The 17,164-nt window shown below is 35.8% G+C and overlaps 2 protein-coding genes across 14 annotated transcripts in view; one reads left to right on the top strand and one right to left on the bottom strand.

Moving 5' to 3' along the window:
* The window catches only part of LOC123553823 (outer dense fiber protein 2-like), a 48,686-nt gene extending 42,471 nt beyond the window's left edge, over positions 1-6,215 (top strand). For all 13 annotated transcript variants that reach the window (XM_053525231.1, XM_045343613.2, XM_045343538.2 and 10 more), the window contains 3 exons: positions 804-885; positions 1,615-1,821; positions 2,587-6,215. In XM_053525231.1, the coding sequence (XP_053381206.1) occupies positions 804-885; positions 1,615-1,821; positions 2,587-2,766 (469 nt within the window). In that variant the 3' untranslated portion in view covers positions 2,767-6,215. The remainder of the gene's footprint in view (positions 1-803; positions 886-1,614; positions 1,822-2,586) is intronic.
* A 1,849-nt stretch (positions 6,216-8,064) lies between these two features.
* Positions 8,065-14,498, bottom strand: LOC123553809 (torsin-1A-interacting protein 2-like). Its single transcript, XM_053525233.1, has one exon. It carries the CDS (start codon positions 14,458-14,460, stop codon positions 13,177-13,179), a length of 1,284 nt encoding a protein of 427 aa, XP_053381208.1. The 5' UTR covers positions 14,461-14,498; the 3' UTR covers positions 8,065-13,176.
* Between the last annotated feature and the right edge of the window lie 2,666 nt (positions 14,499-17,164).

Genomic DNA, 17,164 nt, shown 5'->3' with positions numbered 1-17,164 from the left:
TCGTGTATAGCAAAATCAATGTCTCTATTTAGTATATAATTATGTAAATAAATGATTTTCCTCACTATACAGTGGTAGCAGACAGGTTGTTGGAAATCTCCAAGCTAATAACCAAATGGACTATTTTATGAAGTAATATGTCTTCAAATCATGTCATGTTTCACATACAGCGCTAATTTAAACAGTTTTAAGGTAGTGCACCCATAATGATTGTTGGTGATTTCCATTTGATTATGTAATTTGTATTGTTTTGGCATTCCATGGAATGTACAGAAAACCATCTGCCCAAACAAGCCAGAAAAGCATACAGAATAATAAATATTTTAAAGTTGTCTACCATTATGGGTCCACTACCAAAATGCAAGTTTGAGCACAATTTTTTTTTCAGTACTGATTGATATTTATATGATATATTTGTTTTATTTATTATTGTAATAACAAGATATTATTCTGCATACATGCATGTCCTTACTTTTTATGATGTCATGTATACATGAACTGCATGCTGCAATTTCTTTGTTGTTGTTTTTATCTTTTTATAATCAAGAAGTGAGATATTTATATATGCATGTAGTATTGATATTCTTGCATTAATATTCGGTTCCATTTAGAAATTTTTAAACATCTTTGAAATTCGCAATTTTTATTCCTTGTAAGGATTCTAACTTGACTCTCTTACCCATCATTGATGTGGGTTTAAACCATATTTAAGTCTGTGTTTTAAATAATATCAGGAGGGATACTAAAATCAAGATTTAAAAGTCACATTATTATGGAAACAACTATGTAACTTTGTATTGCAGACGTTTACAGGAGGCCGAGGACCAGAATAGAGAGCTTCTAACAACAGTAGCTAGGAGGGAGGAGGCCCTGCATCAAAATAATGTAAGTTACACTGAAATATAAACTGGCAGGATAGTAGTGAAACATATTGCATCAGGTTCAAAAACCTACCCTTTAATGGATTTGCTGAAGATTTTGAAATTATGTCCAACACATGATTTAGTTACAATAATCTTGAATGTAAAAATCATACATCTTTAGGTCCCCTTCCCATTTATGTTTTCTGGGGTAGAAATAGGGTGTCCTTCCGACTGAAGTTTTCTTGGGCAGAAATAGGGTTCAAAGCCACTTGCCAGTGAATATACTTTTCCCATAATTTTAGTTAATTGTAAGTGTCGACTATACAGTAGGACACAAACACCTTTTTCAGATTTGATAGTTTTATTGGAAATATCCACTGACTTAGTGGAATGGAAAACAATTCCTTTTTCACTTGAAAATACTATTATCCACCCTTCTATGAGCATGGGAATTATTTAGCAATTACAGTTGAACCTTAAGAAGCCACCTGTGTTAAGCAGCCTTATATCTTAAGCAGCTAGCGAGCTGACTTCATAAATTGTCTTTTTGTTGTAATTTCAGCCTGTTTTTAGCAGCCATCTGCCTTAAGCATCCAGGTTTTTGCTGTCACATTTTTGGCATGTTGCAGTTACATAAGGTTTTTTAAGTGTTTAATTTGATTTTTTCAGCTATAACATATTGGTTGCACAAATATTTTTTATATTGTCAGTCATGACATTTACCCAAGTTTTGTTCTTTTAAATTCACTAGTTACGACTGGAGGACAGGGAGAGAGAGAATGCCAGTTTAACGCGTCAGTTGGAAGGTGCTCTCACAGACCTCCGTCGTCAGCAGGAACAGACCAGAGACAAGCAACAGGCAAAGGAACGTACCTTACAGACCCGCATTGTTGACCTTGAGTCACAGCTTAGTCAAACTCGAGCTGAAGTTGCTCGAATAAAGAGGGAGAAAGAGGAGGTATTCATAAATTGAACTGCATCATGAGAAAACCAACATAGTGTATTTGCGACCAGCATAGATCCAGACCAGCCTGCGCATCCACACAGTCTGGTCAGGATCCATTTTGTTTGCTTTCAAAGCCTATTGCAATTAGAGAAACAGTTAGCAAACAGCGTGGCTCCTGACCAGATTGTGCGGATGCACAGGCCTGTCTGGATCCGTGCTGGTCGCAAATGCACTATGTTGGTTTTATTTTGCTCAGTTTTTTTCAGTGCATATATCCTTGCACTTGCAAGAATGTGTACCACAGTAAGACGAAGTGTCGCGCGCAAGACCCAGGTCCGTAGCTCAAAGGTCAAGGTCACACTTAGACGTTAAAGGTCATTTTTCATGATAGTGCATTGATGGGCGTGTCCTGTCCATATCTTTGTCATTCATGCATGGATTTTAAAATAACCATGCATGAATGTGTGACATAGTAAGACGTGTCGCGCGCAAGACTCAGCTCCGTAGGTCAAAGGTCCTAAACTCTAACATCGGCCATAACTATTCATTTAAAGTGCCATCAGGGGCATGTGTCATCCTATGGAGACAGCTCTTGTTTTGAAATGCTTTATAAATAGATTCTTTTGTCAGAATGTGTCTAATTTATGTTATAATAACACTACATTTCTGATAAACACGGGTATAAGTCAAGGTATGTAATGTTAATACTTCTAAATTCATGTAATTCTAAATTGTTTTAAAATGTTAGAAATATTTTAACCTCGCCTTTTTTTTCAGACGGAGAGAAAGTTCAACTCTCGTTTATATGACCTCAAAGATCGCCTGGAACAGTCACACAGTACCAATCGTAGCATGCAGAACTATGTACAGTTTCTTAAAAACTCTTACGCTAACGTTTTCGGTGATAGTTCTGTTAATATGATGCCTTCTACACCAATGCGATCAGGATATCCATGACAGATACTTAAGTGATTGATGCATTTTTTTGATATTTACGTGTATTTTAGGTACTTTATATTAAAATTAGAAAGAGATTTTTATACCATTTCAGCATATCAGGTACTCTTATTGATTTAGTTGGACTGTTTACGCGAGCTAGAACTATGAGTTTATTTATTGTCTGAGAGCTTAATACTCTTGGTATCTGTGCACTTTTAAGGTAGAAATGTTTACGAGGCCAAAAATGTTATACTAGTAGTGTATGTATTTGCCATGTATACATATAGGAGTTAATTCTTGTATCAGTAAATGTCTCAGTTGTATTCAGAAAATTACAGGTTCTTTGCGCAATTTTGCAGTTAACGTTTAAAAATATACTTGTTAAATCTAAACCTGAAGTCTTAAACATGTAGATGTACATGAAGCTATAAGCTTAAATGAATTTATCAGACAAATATTTGCAGACACTTATCATATCATGTATAGAGGTGCAGGCAGGTGCGAGTATGAAATCCAAACCTCTAATGTTATGGAAAAATATATAACTGGGTAAAGACGAAGGAGTAAAAATACTGTTTGGGAATACAGTCCTTGTATTATCATTTTGCACAAGATAAGATTATTGCAAATGAAAATTATTTTGCATGGTCTGCTTCATTTAGGGAGGTTTATATTTACCTTCAGACTTATATGATTTCATAATGACTGGTATGTATAAACTGGTTCATTTTCAAAATTAAGCATTTGTTTGAAATTGAGCAAATCCATATCTTGTTTTAATTTATTATACAGTTATTGACTTATGTTGAGGTCAGTATGTGTTTTTATTGACCTTTTAAAAAATGATATTGTTCGTAAAAACACATATTGACCGAAACATAAGACTATAATTGTTATATTATATGCCCTTCTCAAATGCACATTTGACTGGCCTATATTTTATACATATAAGAAAAAGTGATATCAGAAGAGTCATTATCAAATCACCTGCCCCTCATCGATGTGGGTTCGAGCCTCACTCGGGGCGTTGAATTCTTCATGTGAGGAAGCCATCCAGCTGGCTTACGGAAGGTCGGTGGTTCTACCCGGGTGCCCGCTCGTGATGAAATAATGCACGGAGGGGCATCTGGGGTCTTCCTCCACCATTAAAGCTGGAAAGTCGCCATATGACCTATCATGTGTCGGTGCGACGTTAAATCAAACAAAAAAAACAAAAAAAGAAGAGTCATTATCACTTTTGCAGGACAATACCACTTTTTGCAGACCTGTGCGTGCACCCCTTTCAACCAATCAAATGAGCGCATTTGAGAAGAGTATATAATACTGTCTCATAATAACTTGTACATTAAAATCATAGGTAAAGCATTCATTAATTAATAATTATAGGTGCTTTTTTTTCTTCCCTCTTTTTCACTTTAAAAAAAAATTACCTTTATTGAAGTATACTGTATATTTTATTAGGCACAGGATCTTTTTTATATCACAACTGTAATAATCACAATTGTAAATTAATAAGTATACATACATGCATAGTATACTCGAGTTTTTTTATTAAAATCTAATAGCACCTTGATTTTATGTTATGGTTTTAGGGGAAACAAGGTACTAGTTCTATTTTTTCATCTTTTTTTTGTACGTAATATCTGTTTAGTGTCTGAATATTACAAGTAATTGATAAGATATTGTAAGATATATACATAATGGTGTTATAATAGTAATTTACTGCCAGGTTAGTGAACACATATCATATTAAGTCATATCCGTCCAAACAATGTTTTTTTAGTCTTGCTTCAGTGTAAACTGTATAACGTTTTTGCCAGTATGTTTGAAAAAAGAAGTGAAAGTTTTAAAATAATAGTACTTTTTATTGAGTCAAAGAACGGAATAACAAGTATTTTTGCTTTTATTATACCTTAATGGTGCCTCAAAGCATTGTTCAATATTGACTAAAGGATGACAAGACAAAATCCCCATGCTCAGTTTAGACAAATAGGATAGGGGTCCGGATTTTGTCTGCTTGGTCAAATTTATCTTGGTGGAATTTCGTCCACAGGCAGCCGCAAACAATAATATGGGTGGTTAAGTAAAGTTGTACATGTAAATGTAGAGGCGACTTTTTGACAGAATTTTAGATGTAAATACACATAGAACTAACAGTTTCACAGCAGGAATTTTGCATTTGTACAGAGATCTGGACACATACCTGTGTTTTTATTTATTTATCTGTGATAAAATATTGATGTTAAATGTTTGTTTCTGCTTTACTTACTTTTTAATTTTTACACAACTATTTAGGTTGTCATGTCTTTGAGTATAATGTGCTATGTATGCACTATATGGGAGGTAAATTTCACTAGTGGTTGTTCTTTTCATATTAACTATAGTTAAGATGACCTTATTGCCTTCATTAAATGTGAAATATAAATAATCCTTATAGACGCAGTAACTTTGTTTTACGTTTTTTGCTTGCATGAAATTTACTCAGTCTGCAATTGTTAGTTTAAAAAGCTTTAAAATTAAAAAAGTGAAATATTGTTTCAGTCATTTAGAAAGCATCTTTTACAAGATCTGCTGTTACATAAAAATCTAGCTTTTTTTATCCAGTTTATGTGAAAATGTTATTGAACATCTTCTAGTATAGCAATGATTTAGTTGAAGCAAATGTCATGAATTACTGATAAATCAAAGGCTGAATTTTTCGCTCTGTACTTTTTTTTGACATTCGGAAGTCAAGAAGAGGACTTTTATTTCGAATCAGCAGCTTGTGCCTGTTATTTAGACTTCTATTAAGGTAGTTCTGCACATTTCATAATTAGGAAGTGTAGAAAATGTAGAGAAAAAACTCAAAAATATTGACACATTAAATAATTCCAAATAATGCCTTCAGATCTGCTTGAAATTTGTAGATCCCTTAAATCAAGTACCTCAAAAAAAAGCATTCAGGCCTACACATTTTATTTGACCAATAATATTTAATATACAATGTTGATTTACAACCTTGAAAACATTCATAAAAATCTATGTTATAGAAAAATTCTTTTTAGCATAAATTTTATCAAAATTTGAATTTTCCCGTTGACTCCCATTAAGAAAATTTATTTGGGGTCCAAATTTCTTCAGTATGGCAAGAAAAACAAGCTCGTAACCCTGCCTTTTTTATTTGCCATATTTTCTAAGTATATTCCGAAGTTTTGAAAAAACTGGGTTTAACTGAATTCTAAATTGTAGAATAAAACATCTGAATGTGCAAAATTACCTTAACTGAATTTTCAGATTACTCACAGGAAGTAATCATGTGTGAAGATGAAATGTTATGGTAGATCATTTTTACTTGAAGTCTTTATACTGGTATATTGATGTGAGGAATTCATTTTAAGGGAAGACTACAAAAATGAATTTTAGGCTCAGGCATTGTTCTTTATTATGTATACAATCGAAAATAGAAATAAAAGTATTTTTATAATACATCTATTTTGCCAGTTTCTTTATTTGTGAGCTGGTTAAAGCATCGTTTTATACTGGAATTGGTAGCAGAAATGGTCTGTTTAGTAGATATGATACTGGTATCTTGGTCTGTATCTTCTTATAACTTTTGGATATTATTGAATATTCCCACATACAGGATCTGCATTGATTCAAATAATTCACATTATTACATAATAAAAAAAAATCTAAAACTGAAAAACAAATTTTCTCTGAAATGATTCTTGCTTGGTCTATACCCACCTGCTTAGCTCAAAAGGGAGAACGCAGATCTACAGATCTCTGGGTCACAAGTTCCATTCTCAGGCCAGGCGTAAGTTCTCTGTGATGATTTGATAGAAGACATTGTGTCTAAAAATCATTTGTCCTCCACCTCTGATTCATGTGGGGAAGTTGGCACTTACTTATTGTTCAGTTACTAAAATGTTTTCCATCTTTTTAATATAAAAAGAAGGCACAAGGTATGCACACCTCCTCTTGGGAGGGGTTTCTTATGAAGTTTTGCTGAATATCTACAAAAGGGTTGCTGAGAAACACTCCAGAGGATGGCACTATAGTTTACTTATGTTGAATAATCAACGGCAATAACTCTGTGAAAATCATCTATTCAAAACATGAAGAGAAGATGCACATCTCCTTTTGACAGTGAAGCTTCCTATGAATTTTAGCTGAATTCCAGCAAGTGAAATACTGAACAAAAAGAAAACATGCAAGTCTCCTTTTGACAGTGAAGCTTCCTATGAAGTTAAGCTGAATTCCAGCAAGTGGTTGCAGAGACATGCTTCAGACAAGGATTGTGCTTTAGTTTACTAATATTGAATAACCAAAGGGCAATAACTCAGAAAAAACTGAAACAAGAAGAAAACTTGCAAGTCTCCTTTTGAGAGTAAAGCTTCCTATGAAGTTTGGCTGAATCAAGCATAATTCATAATTCAAGAATAATCAAAGAGCAAGAAATTGGGGAAAATTCAATGGACCAGAACATGAAGATAATATGAGCATCTCTTCCGGTAAGAGAAGCGTCCTATGGCTTTGCTCAATCAAGCCAGTGGTTGCTGAGAAATACTCCAGGAAAAGATCTGCGAGACAGATGGATGGTTGGTTGGATTTAACGTCGCACCGACACATGATAGGTCATATGGCGACTTTCCAGCTTTAATGGTGGAGGAAGACCCCAGGTGCCATTCCGTGCATTATTTCATCACGAGCGGGCACCTGGGTAGAACCACCGACCTTCCGTAAGCCAGCTGGATGGCTTCCTCACATGAAGAATTCAACGCCCCGAGTGAGGCTCGAACCCACATCGATGAGGGGCAAGTGACTTGAAGTCAGCGACCTTAACCACTCGGCCACGGAGGCCCCTTGACGGATGGACAAAACGGCAGCATGTCAGTACATGCGATCAGCTGTTTAGACGGCAGAGAAGCTATGACTAGGTTTCTTCTATGTTAGCATATATTATATACATGTCACATCTGCAGTATAGGAGATGGCCCATATAGAAAAACATGAAAATTCATCAAACAGAAACATGGCTATATACGCACAAATACACTTAAAACCATTTTTTATTTCAGTAATGTTTTTTTAAACTAATACTGCCACAGTTTATAAGAAGTTTTTTATCTGACCAGTGGTGTAGACAGAGATGCTCTGACACGTTTTGTCACACAGATGTACAAGACAAAAACAACAAATGTCCCTCTATAGTTCGGGCTGACAGAATTCCAATATTTCAATCAAACAAGTGTAACCAAATAGAACTGAAAATCATCATGGATTTCCATACAAAACGTGTGTCTTGTTTTAATTCAAAATCTGAAGGGAAAAAAATCATTTTAACCACTTTTATTCAGTCTACAAAACAAAAAATAATATAATTATGTAGACAATATTAATGTCTTAATAAATGGTAAATGTAAATATTATAGCAAAACAAACAAGAGGGCCATGAAGGCCCTGTATCGCTCACCTGACCTACTGACCTAAAGATCAACAATCTGACCAAGTTTCATTAAGATATGGTCATAAATGTAGCCTCTAAAGTGTTAACTAGCTTTTCATTTGATTTGACCTAGTGACCTAGTTTTTGACCCTCACCTGACCCAGATTTAAACCTGACCTAAAGATCATCAAGATTATTGGACATTTCTGACCAAGTTTCATTAAGATATGGTCATAAATGTGGCCACTAGTGTTTACAAGCTTTTCCTTTGATTTGACCTGGTGACCTAGTTTTTGACCCCAGATGACCCAATATCAAACTCATCCAAGATTTTATTGAGGGTAACATTCTGACCAACTTTCATTAAGATTGGGCCAAAACTGTGACCTCTAGAGTGTTAACAAGCTTTTCCTTTGATTTAACCTAGTGACCTAGTTTTTGACCCCATCTGACCAAGATTTGAACTTGACCTATGGATCATCAAGATTAACATTCTGACCAAGTTTCATTAAGTTATGGTCAAAAATGTGGCCTCTAGTGTTAACTAGCTTTTCCTTTGATTTGACCTAGTGACCTAGTTTTTGAACCTACATGACCCAGATTCAAACTGGACCTTTAAATCATCAAGATTAACATTCTGACCAAGTTTCATGAAGATATAGTCATAAATGTGACCTCTACAGTGTTAACATGCTTTTCCTTTGATTTGACCTATTGACCTAGTTTTTGACCCCAGATGACCCAATATCGAACTCGTCCAAGATTTTATTGAGGGTAACATTCAGATCAAGTTTCATTATGATTGGGCCAAAATTGTGACCTCTAGAGTGTTAACAAGCTTTTCCTTTTATTTGACCTAGTGACCTAGTTTTTGACCCCAGATGACCCAATATCGAACTCGTCCAAGATTTTATTGAGGGTAACATTCTGACCAAGTTTCATTAAGATTGGGCCAAAATTGTGACCTCTAGAGTGTTAACAAGCTTTTCCTTTGATTTGACCTGGTTACCTAGTATTTGATCCTAGATGTGTGTCCATAGGACACAGGTGCCCCCTCTCTTGTCACTGTACATGGTTTCATGACTTGATGTGAAATATTTTTTTAGATAATGTGCATAACCATTAAAGCATTTTATGTGCATTTTTCACTTAATGAAGGACCATAACTTTGGCCTAGCTGAGTGATATCCCAAACAACTTCACATGCTATATAACAATCTTCTAAATTGACTATAGATCAAGTACATTTTGAGATTCATGGGACACAAACTTTTACTTTTTTACTTAGTCAAGGGCTGGTCTTGCAAAGTGGAATAATAACTAGAAAATGCTTTTGTAAAAAAGCGCATGTCTCCCCCAATGCAAAGTCCTATAGGCAAGAAGTCAATAGGGGTCAGGAGCAAAAATCAAAGAGACACTGATGGTTGGCTGCAATAGGGATCATCTACTTGGCATGTCCAGTCATCCCGCTAAATTTCAACACTCTTGGCCTAGTGGTTCTCAAGTCACTGTTCAGGCTCCTGTGACCTTGACCTTTGATCAAGTGACCTCAAAATAAATAGGGGTCATCTACTCTGCATGTCCAATCATCCTATTAAGTTTCAACATTGTAGGTCAAGTGGTTCTCAAGTTATTTCCAAAAAATGATTTTACATGAACAGGCCACTGTGACCTTGACCTTTAACAGACTGACCACAAAATCAATAGGGGTCATCTACTCTGCATGTTCAATCATCCTATCAAGTTTCAACATTCTGGGTCAAGTGGTTCTCAAGTTACTGATCAGAACTGGTTATCAATGTTCAGGCCCCTGTGACCTTGACCTTTAACGGAGTGGCCCCAAAAACAATAGGGGTCATTTACTCTGCATGAACAATCATCCTATGAAGTTTCAACATTCTGGGTCGAGAGGTTCTCAAGTTATTGTTTGGAAATCGTTTTCCATGTTCAGGCCCCTGTGGCCTTGACCTTTAACGGAGTGGCCCCAAAAACAATAGGGGTCATTTACTCTGCATGAACAATCATCCTATGAAGTTTCAACATTCTGGGTCGAGAGGTTCTCAAGTTATTGTTTGGAAATCGTTTTCCATGTTCAGACCCCTGTGGCCTTGACCTTTAACAGAGTGACCCTAAAATCGTTAGGGGTCATCTAATCTGCATGATCAATCATCAAATGAAGTTTCATCATTCTGGGTCAAGTGGTTCTCAAGTTACTGACCGGAAATGGTTTTCAATGTTCGGGCCCCTGTGACCTTGACCTTTCACAGAGTGACCCCAAAATCGTTAGGGGTCATCTTCTCTGCATGACCAATCATCATATTAAGTTTCAACATTCTGGGTGAAGTGGTTCTCAAGTTATTGACCGGAAATGGTTTTCAATGTTCAGGCCCCTGTGACCTTGAGTGACCCCAAAATCAATAGGGGTCATCTACTCTTCATGATCAATCATCCTATGAAGTTTCAACATTTGGGGTCAAGTGGTTCTCTAGTTATTGATCGGAAATGGTTTTCAATGTTCAGGCCCCTGTGATCTTGACCTTTAATGGAGTGACCCCAAAATCGATAGGGGTCATCTACTTTGCATGTACAATCATCCTATGAAGTTTCAACATTCTGGGTCAAGTGGTTCTCTAGTTATTGATCGGAAATGGTTTTCCATGTTCAGGCCCCTGTGACCTTGACCTTTGATGGAGTGACCCCAAAATCAATAGGGGTCAATTACTCTTTATGATCAATCATCCTATGAAGTTTCAACATTCTGGGTCAAGTGGTTGTCTAGTTATTGATCGGAAATGGTTTTCCATGTTCAGGCCCCTGTGACCTTGACCTTTGATGGAGTGACCCCAAAATCAATAGGGGTCATCTACTCTTCATGACCAATCATCCTATGAAGTTTCAACATTAGGGGTCAAGTGGTTCTCTAGTTATTGATCGGAAATGGTTTTCAATGTTCAGGCCCCTGTGACCTTGACCTTTGACGGAGTGACCCCAAAATCAATAGGGGTCATCTACTCTTCATAATCAATCATCCTATGAAGTTTCAACATTCTGGGTCAAGTGGTTCTCTAGTTATTGATCGGAAATGGTTTTCAATGTTCAGGCCCCTGTGACCTTGACCTTTGACGGAGTGACCCCAAAATCATTAGGGTTCATCTACTCTTCATGACCAATCATCCTACGAAGTTTCAACATTCTGGGTCAAGTGGTTCTCTAGTTATTGATCGGAAATGGTTTTCAATGTTCAGGCCCCTGTGACCTTGACCTTTGACGGAGTGACCCCAAAATCAATAGGGGTCGTCTACTCCAGCAGCCCTACAACCCTATGAAGTTTGAAGGTTCTAGGTCAAGTGGTTCTCCAGTTATTGCTCGGAAATGAAGTGTGACGTACGGACGGACGGAAGGACGGACGGACAGAGGGACGGATAGGGCAAAAACAATATGTCTCCTGGGGGAGACATAATAAAAAAAAAACTCTATTAAGCACTTTTAAGCACTTTATGTGTATTTTTTACTAAGTCAATGACTGTAACTGGTCTGGTTGTGTGAAATCCCAAACAGAACACCTGGTGTCAAGGGCAATAACTCTGGTCTGGCTGAGTGATGTCTCTAACAAAATCCCAAGTGCACAACTTTACATGCTGAATAATATTCATGTAAATTTCATAATCCTTTGTCAAATACTTCTTGAGATACATGCCACCCAGTCAGTGTTTAAGTTTAATTACGGTCCATCTGCCCTTTCTGACACAATGAAGTGACAAAATGCCCTGTAGAGTATAGACTGCGAACATGTCCTTTTTTATGTTCTTAAAAGGAGTTTTTGTTGCCAAATAGGGATAAAGATTACCTCTCTGCAATTCCCAGACAGTTTTGACCAAACAGAATGAATTTTGTTGCCAATTAATGACTATAAGTACAGCTGCCAATGAGACCTGGACGTACTTAAGTCCAAATTTTGAGTGTAGGTGGAAAGGCAAGCACATCGGACCGGACCAGACACACGTTCCTGGTGTTGACAATATAGCAGGAAGATACATGCCACATTTTATGTTTATTTTTTACCAAGTCAAAGGCCATAACTGGTCTGGATGTGTTAGATCCAAATTAAAAGCCCTGGTGCACAACTTCCCATGCTGAATAACAAAACTGGGAGGTTTAATGACTCTGGATCAAATATTTTTTGAGATAATGCATGACACAAATTTGAACAGACGGAAAAGGGCAACTCTTAGGTGCACTCCCATTGTTTTGGGAGGTGAGGCACAAAAACAAGTTGTACAAATCATGGTCCTTTCAACGCTTAAGCAATGTGTGATATTTCAAACAAATTGTCATGAAAAACAAATATGTTGAAAGTATTTACAATTATTACTACTTAAATAATTCTAAGAATACTTTTATATCTGACTGTAAATAAGTTTAACATACATATTTTTCATTTATGGATAACAAAGAAGAAATTTAATCCAGCATCTTTGTTATAAATTTTGAAACACTGCTATAATGGCCTCTCCTGTGAAATACAAGCTATTAATTAAAAAACAATTAGAAACGTGAAAGAATGGTTTTAAAATACAATCATAATAACAGCTTTAGAAATTTCTTAGAGAATCAACATGCAATTTCCTGAAAAATGAAGCATTAAAATAAATTTAGCTTTTCATCTAATTGATCATGCCTTGCAACATTTACAGAAATTGTTATTGTGAATTCCAAGCTAATAGCACTCCAAGAAAAATTACACGTTGTTTCTAGCTAATTACTACATGATTTCGATACATCTAATAAATGTCAAATTTAAAAGCATGTGATTGCTTGAAAAATAGATGTCTGTCGGCAATTAATTCTTTCAAATAAATCCACTGAGCTTTACAAAGATTACAATGAGAATAACTTCTCTGAGACATTATCAATGTGAAATGGCATTTCTTTTCACAAGTGCACAACACAGAAATTCAAGTTTGTCAAATCTAAACAGATATATATTTTATATCACTTTATCAACATTTTATGTTGGGTTCAGGGTTAACAACAGTTATACTATTTGCAATCCTACTCCTCAACGCTGGCATCTCATCAACACCTAAATCCTTTTCCCAAAGACCATTCAGGATATCTTCAATAAAGTCATCTTGGTCATGTAACTGTTTAGTTGAATTGATATGTAAGCCTAGGATAATAGCAGCACTTTTATAAGGTGCATTATCGCCATCGCAATAACCATGCAACAGAAGTGCTGTTTGAGCAGGAAGTTTTTCGATATGATCAAGTATAACGCCTTTACCATTCTCCAAATTTTTTATCAATTTCTTGTCCAAATCCAGTTTCATTTTCCCTTCAGTTTCCGAATTAAGGTTGCCTGAATAAATGTAACCGTCTTCTGTACCGTTGAATAGATCATTCAAAGACCGTATTATATCTTTAGAAATGCATGTCCCTGTTTCCGAGCCAATTTCTGGAATTCCGAACAACAATACAGCTGGGTAAGTCTCAGTCTTTTCTGTCAAAAGTCTTTTTATAGATGAGTTTACAACTCTCCAAAATCTCGAACTCTGAGAAGGATATTTTGCTTTTATTTGTTCTAATGAAGGTTTATATAACCTATAATAATCAATAGATGGACCACTTTTCATTGGTTCATCAGATGGCCGTTGTTTAAAATACATCATTACTCCTATTACTACTGCTATGATACCAAAGACTAGAATTAGCACTGGTATCACATCATACTGTGTTTGATCATGTGCGTCATCTGCTGCCCCACTGTGAGGGTCATGTCTTTTGTTAGTCTGTCCACGCCTTCTTACCAGTGGCGAATCATGTTTTTTCTCTGGTTCTGATCTTTTCTTGGAAAGATCATCAGCAGCTCTATTTGCCCTTCTCCTTCCAGAATGGTCCAGGCTTTCGTCAAGAAAATCAACTTCATCATCAACATCATCATCCTCATCTACATCACTTTCACCATATTCATCATCATTGTTATCATCATTAACTTTAGGATATAGTTTTGTCTTTGGTAAATCTGGGTAAAGTTTCCCTTTTTGCTGCTTTGGAGATCTCTTCTTTGTACTTGGACTACCTGAGGATTTCGCAGACTGGTTCTTTCTCGGTCTTCCTGGAGATCTTGGTGATGACCTGACTGGCTCCCTTTGTAGATCTTCTGTGCTGCCAGACTGGTACCGTTTCATTCTGTCTGATATGGGAGTGAATGATTGCCTACCTAAATGAGGGTGTCTTTGTCTGGTGTTACTGGCTGGAGAGTCACTCTGCTCATCATCTGACATTCCTGAAAAACAGATATATAAATCTGAGTCCTGTTGCTGTCACAGGTCACTGTCTGGACAAAACAAAAACCTAAATAGGTACAGGGTCAGTATTTAAGCAGGAAATACTGGTATTTAATCATCGATGTCCGAAAAAACTAGGAATTCCAAAAAATACTGGTAATTTCCTGGTAATACTGGGAAATATTATGGAGCCCAAAATTAAATCTTTTAGAAATAGTTATACCCCCTAGATTAATTCTATAATCCCTTCATATCAATCAATTTGTATTAATAACAACAAGGTGCCTACTTAATGACAGTAATTACAGTACAATCATTAGATGATGCGGTGCCTCAGGAATTGGTTGACCATATGGAAACCAAATAAATGATGAGGAATTAAATGGGCAGCAAATAGATTAGACAAAATGAGGTGATATTACAACAACAATGACAAATTAAACAAGACAGCCATAGCAGCGCTAAGTCGCTCACCTGACCATGACTATTTGACTTTGAATATACCTATGACACACTAAATCACGAATGGCAATATCTGTGTTTAGCATACAAAAAACATATAACAGGTCAAGTGAACAAATCTGAACAAATTTTAGGGAGGCCAATAAAATGCTTCTACAAGTATGATGGAGATCCATGATCGGTTCATGAGATAGAGATAGACCCTAAAATTTTCAGTGATAATATTACATTAAATAAAGTCTAGAAATTGATTTCCAAGTCCTCGAAATAACCAAAAATGATTTCACAAATGTGAAGTTTATGATAGTTTTGTTAATATCAGTAACGGAAGTTTTAATTTTTAATATAAAGTTGTGATCCACCAAGAATGACAACTCTTGCCTTGGGCTAGTACTTATAAGTAGAGATCTATTAGTTTACTTCCCTTGCAATTACACAATTGTGTGGAAAATGAAAACTGTTTTAGACACAATATCATACTTTTTTGCACAACAAAATCATTTAGGATTTATTCATTTGTGTTTGATTTACCCCTCAAGACATGGTTCCTATGATTTTGTCAATTTACATATGGTAAAAAATTAACTTTTAACAAGCCAATAATAAAATGAAGTACCGGTAAGTAACTAATAGTGCAGATAATACAGTTTTGCTTGCATCAAAATGTCACAATAGAACCACTTTTGTAATACAGAACACCAGGTAGGATTAGTAAAGGTGCAATTATATTGATCTCTATTTCCTATGCCTACATGAGAAGTTTTTCACTGTATTTTAGCTTTAATGGTCCCTTAAAGTGGCCAAGTACCCCTCTTTGAAAATACATTGGGAGAAAGTACAATGATGCTACAGTCAAAGCCTGATTAAGATATATCAAGCAGTTCATGAGAATGTGTTTAAAGGTTTTTTTATGTTAACCTCTAGCGCTAAATGCCCCTATTTAAACAAGACTAAGGGAGGACCTTACAATGAGGCAACAGATCAAATCTGATGAGGATCCATCAAGCTGTTCATGAGAGGAAGTTGCTTAAGGATCATGTAAAGCTTTTGAGACCACCCCTCTGGTAAATTTTCATCTTGGAAATTATACCTGACAGACCAGTGATATTCATATATATGGAGTTGCTCAGAAGAAGCAGAAAATACTTTCTATAAAGGTCTACTTGTTCGGTAATATGTATTTTGTCTTACAACATAGTCATGTACTGTGACTGTCCATGTTCTATTTTGTAGAAAATATCAAACTTCTTTTTACAAAAACACATTTTTTCTCTTAATTTGTTTTGTGCCCCAAAGTTTAAAAACTTTTCTGCCAACCTGAATGTTTAAACATTCCCAGGCTGTACATATTCCAGAGTAACTATGACAAATGCAAAACTTCCATGGAAAATAGGTATTTCCATGGAATAGTATGGAAAAGTCACCTGTTGCATAACATGTTCAGAGTGATTGCAAATATTTTTCAGAGACATCTCTAGAAATCACACTGGACATCTTTCAAAATGTTCATGGAATGTTCACAGACACTGTGGAAATGTAGCACTTTCTGTTTGTTTAACTCTGGAAAATAACTCTGTCATTTACTGAGGTATTTTAAACACATCTGAAAACAATAAGTATTAGACTAGGAATACTATGTGATCAAGGTCAGCCAATTTAGATCAACTGATAACTGCAAAAAAGCCGAATGAATCACATCTATTGCTATTTAATAATTATTAATAATGTCAGTAGAACTTCCTGAACCACTACGGAAAATTTCCATTGCTGTCCATGGAATTACTCTGGAAAATTGTTCACTGACGTCTGTGGAATCACTCTGTAAAATTGTCCATGGAAAGTACTCTGGAAATCCGTGAATATTTTTCCATAGTTTCCGCAGTATTCCATATCCAGCTCCAGAAAGTCTGTCTGAATATTCCAGAGTCCGGACTTCCGTAGAAATTCACAGATATTCCATGGAAACCTCTGGAATTTCTCAGTAACTGAGACTACATTTATACAAGTTTTAAATTAAGTTTTAAAGCCTTCTTAAGAAATATTGCATTTATTTCAAAATATCTAAAAAAATTTTTTTTTTGTTGTCAAACGATCTGGAGGCATGCCGCTTTAAAACAGAGAGTCTATGATAAAGTTAGAGTAAAATGTAATCATTACTCAAGTGAAATTATTAGTATCATTCAGAAATAATTTGGACACGTTACAATTATGAATGGAAGTGACGTGTTGGGCACGTGAG

This window comes from Mercenaria mercenaria, chromosome 15 (genome assembly GCF_021730395.1).
Source record: "Mercenaria mercenaria strain notata chromosome 15, MADL_Memer_1, whole genome shotgun sequence".
Lineage (NCBI taxonomy): Eukaryota > Metazoa > Mollusca > Bivalvia > Venerida > Veneridae > Mercenaria > Mercenaria mercenaria.
Note: the sequence above shows the minus strand (reverse complement) of the source record. Positions and strands in the feature narration are given on the sequence as shown.

Excerpts from the sequence above, each read along its gene's own strand:
- LOC123553809 (XM_053525233.1), bottom strand. The coding sequence starts at position 14,460 with ATGTCAGATGATGAGCAGAGTGACTCTCCAGCCAGTAACACCAGACAA.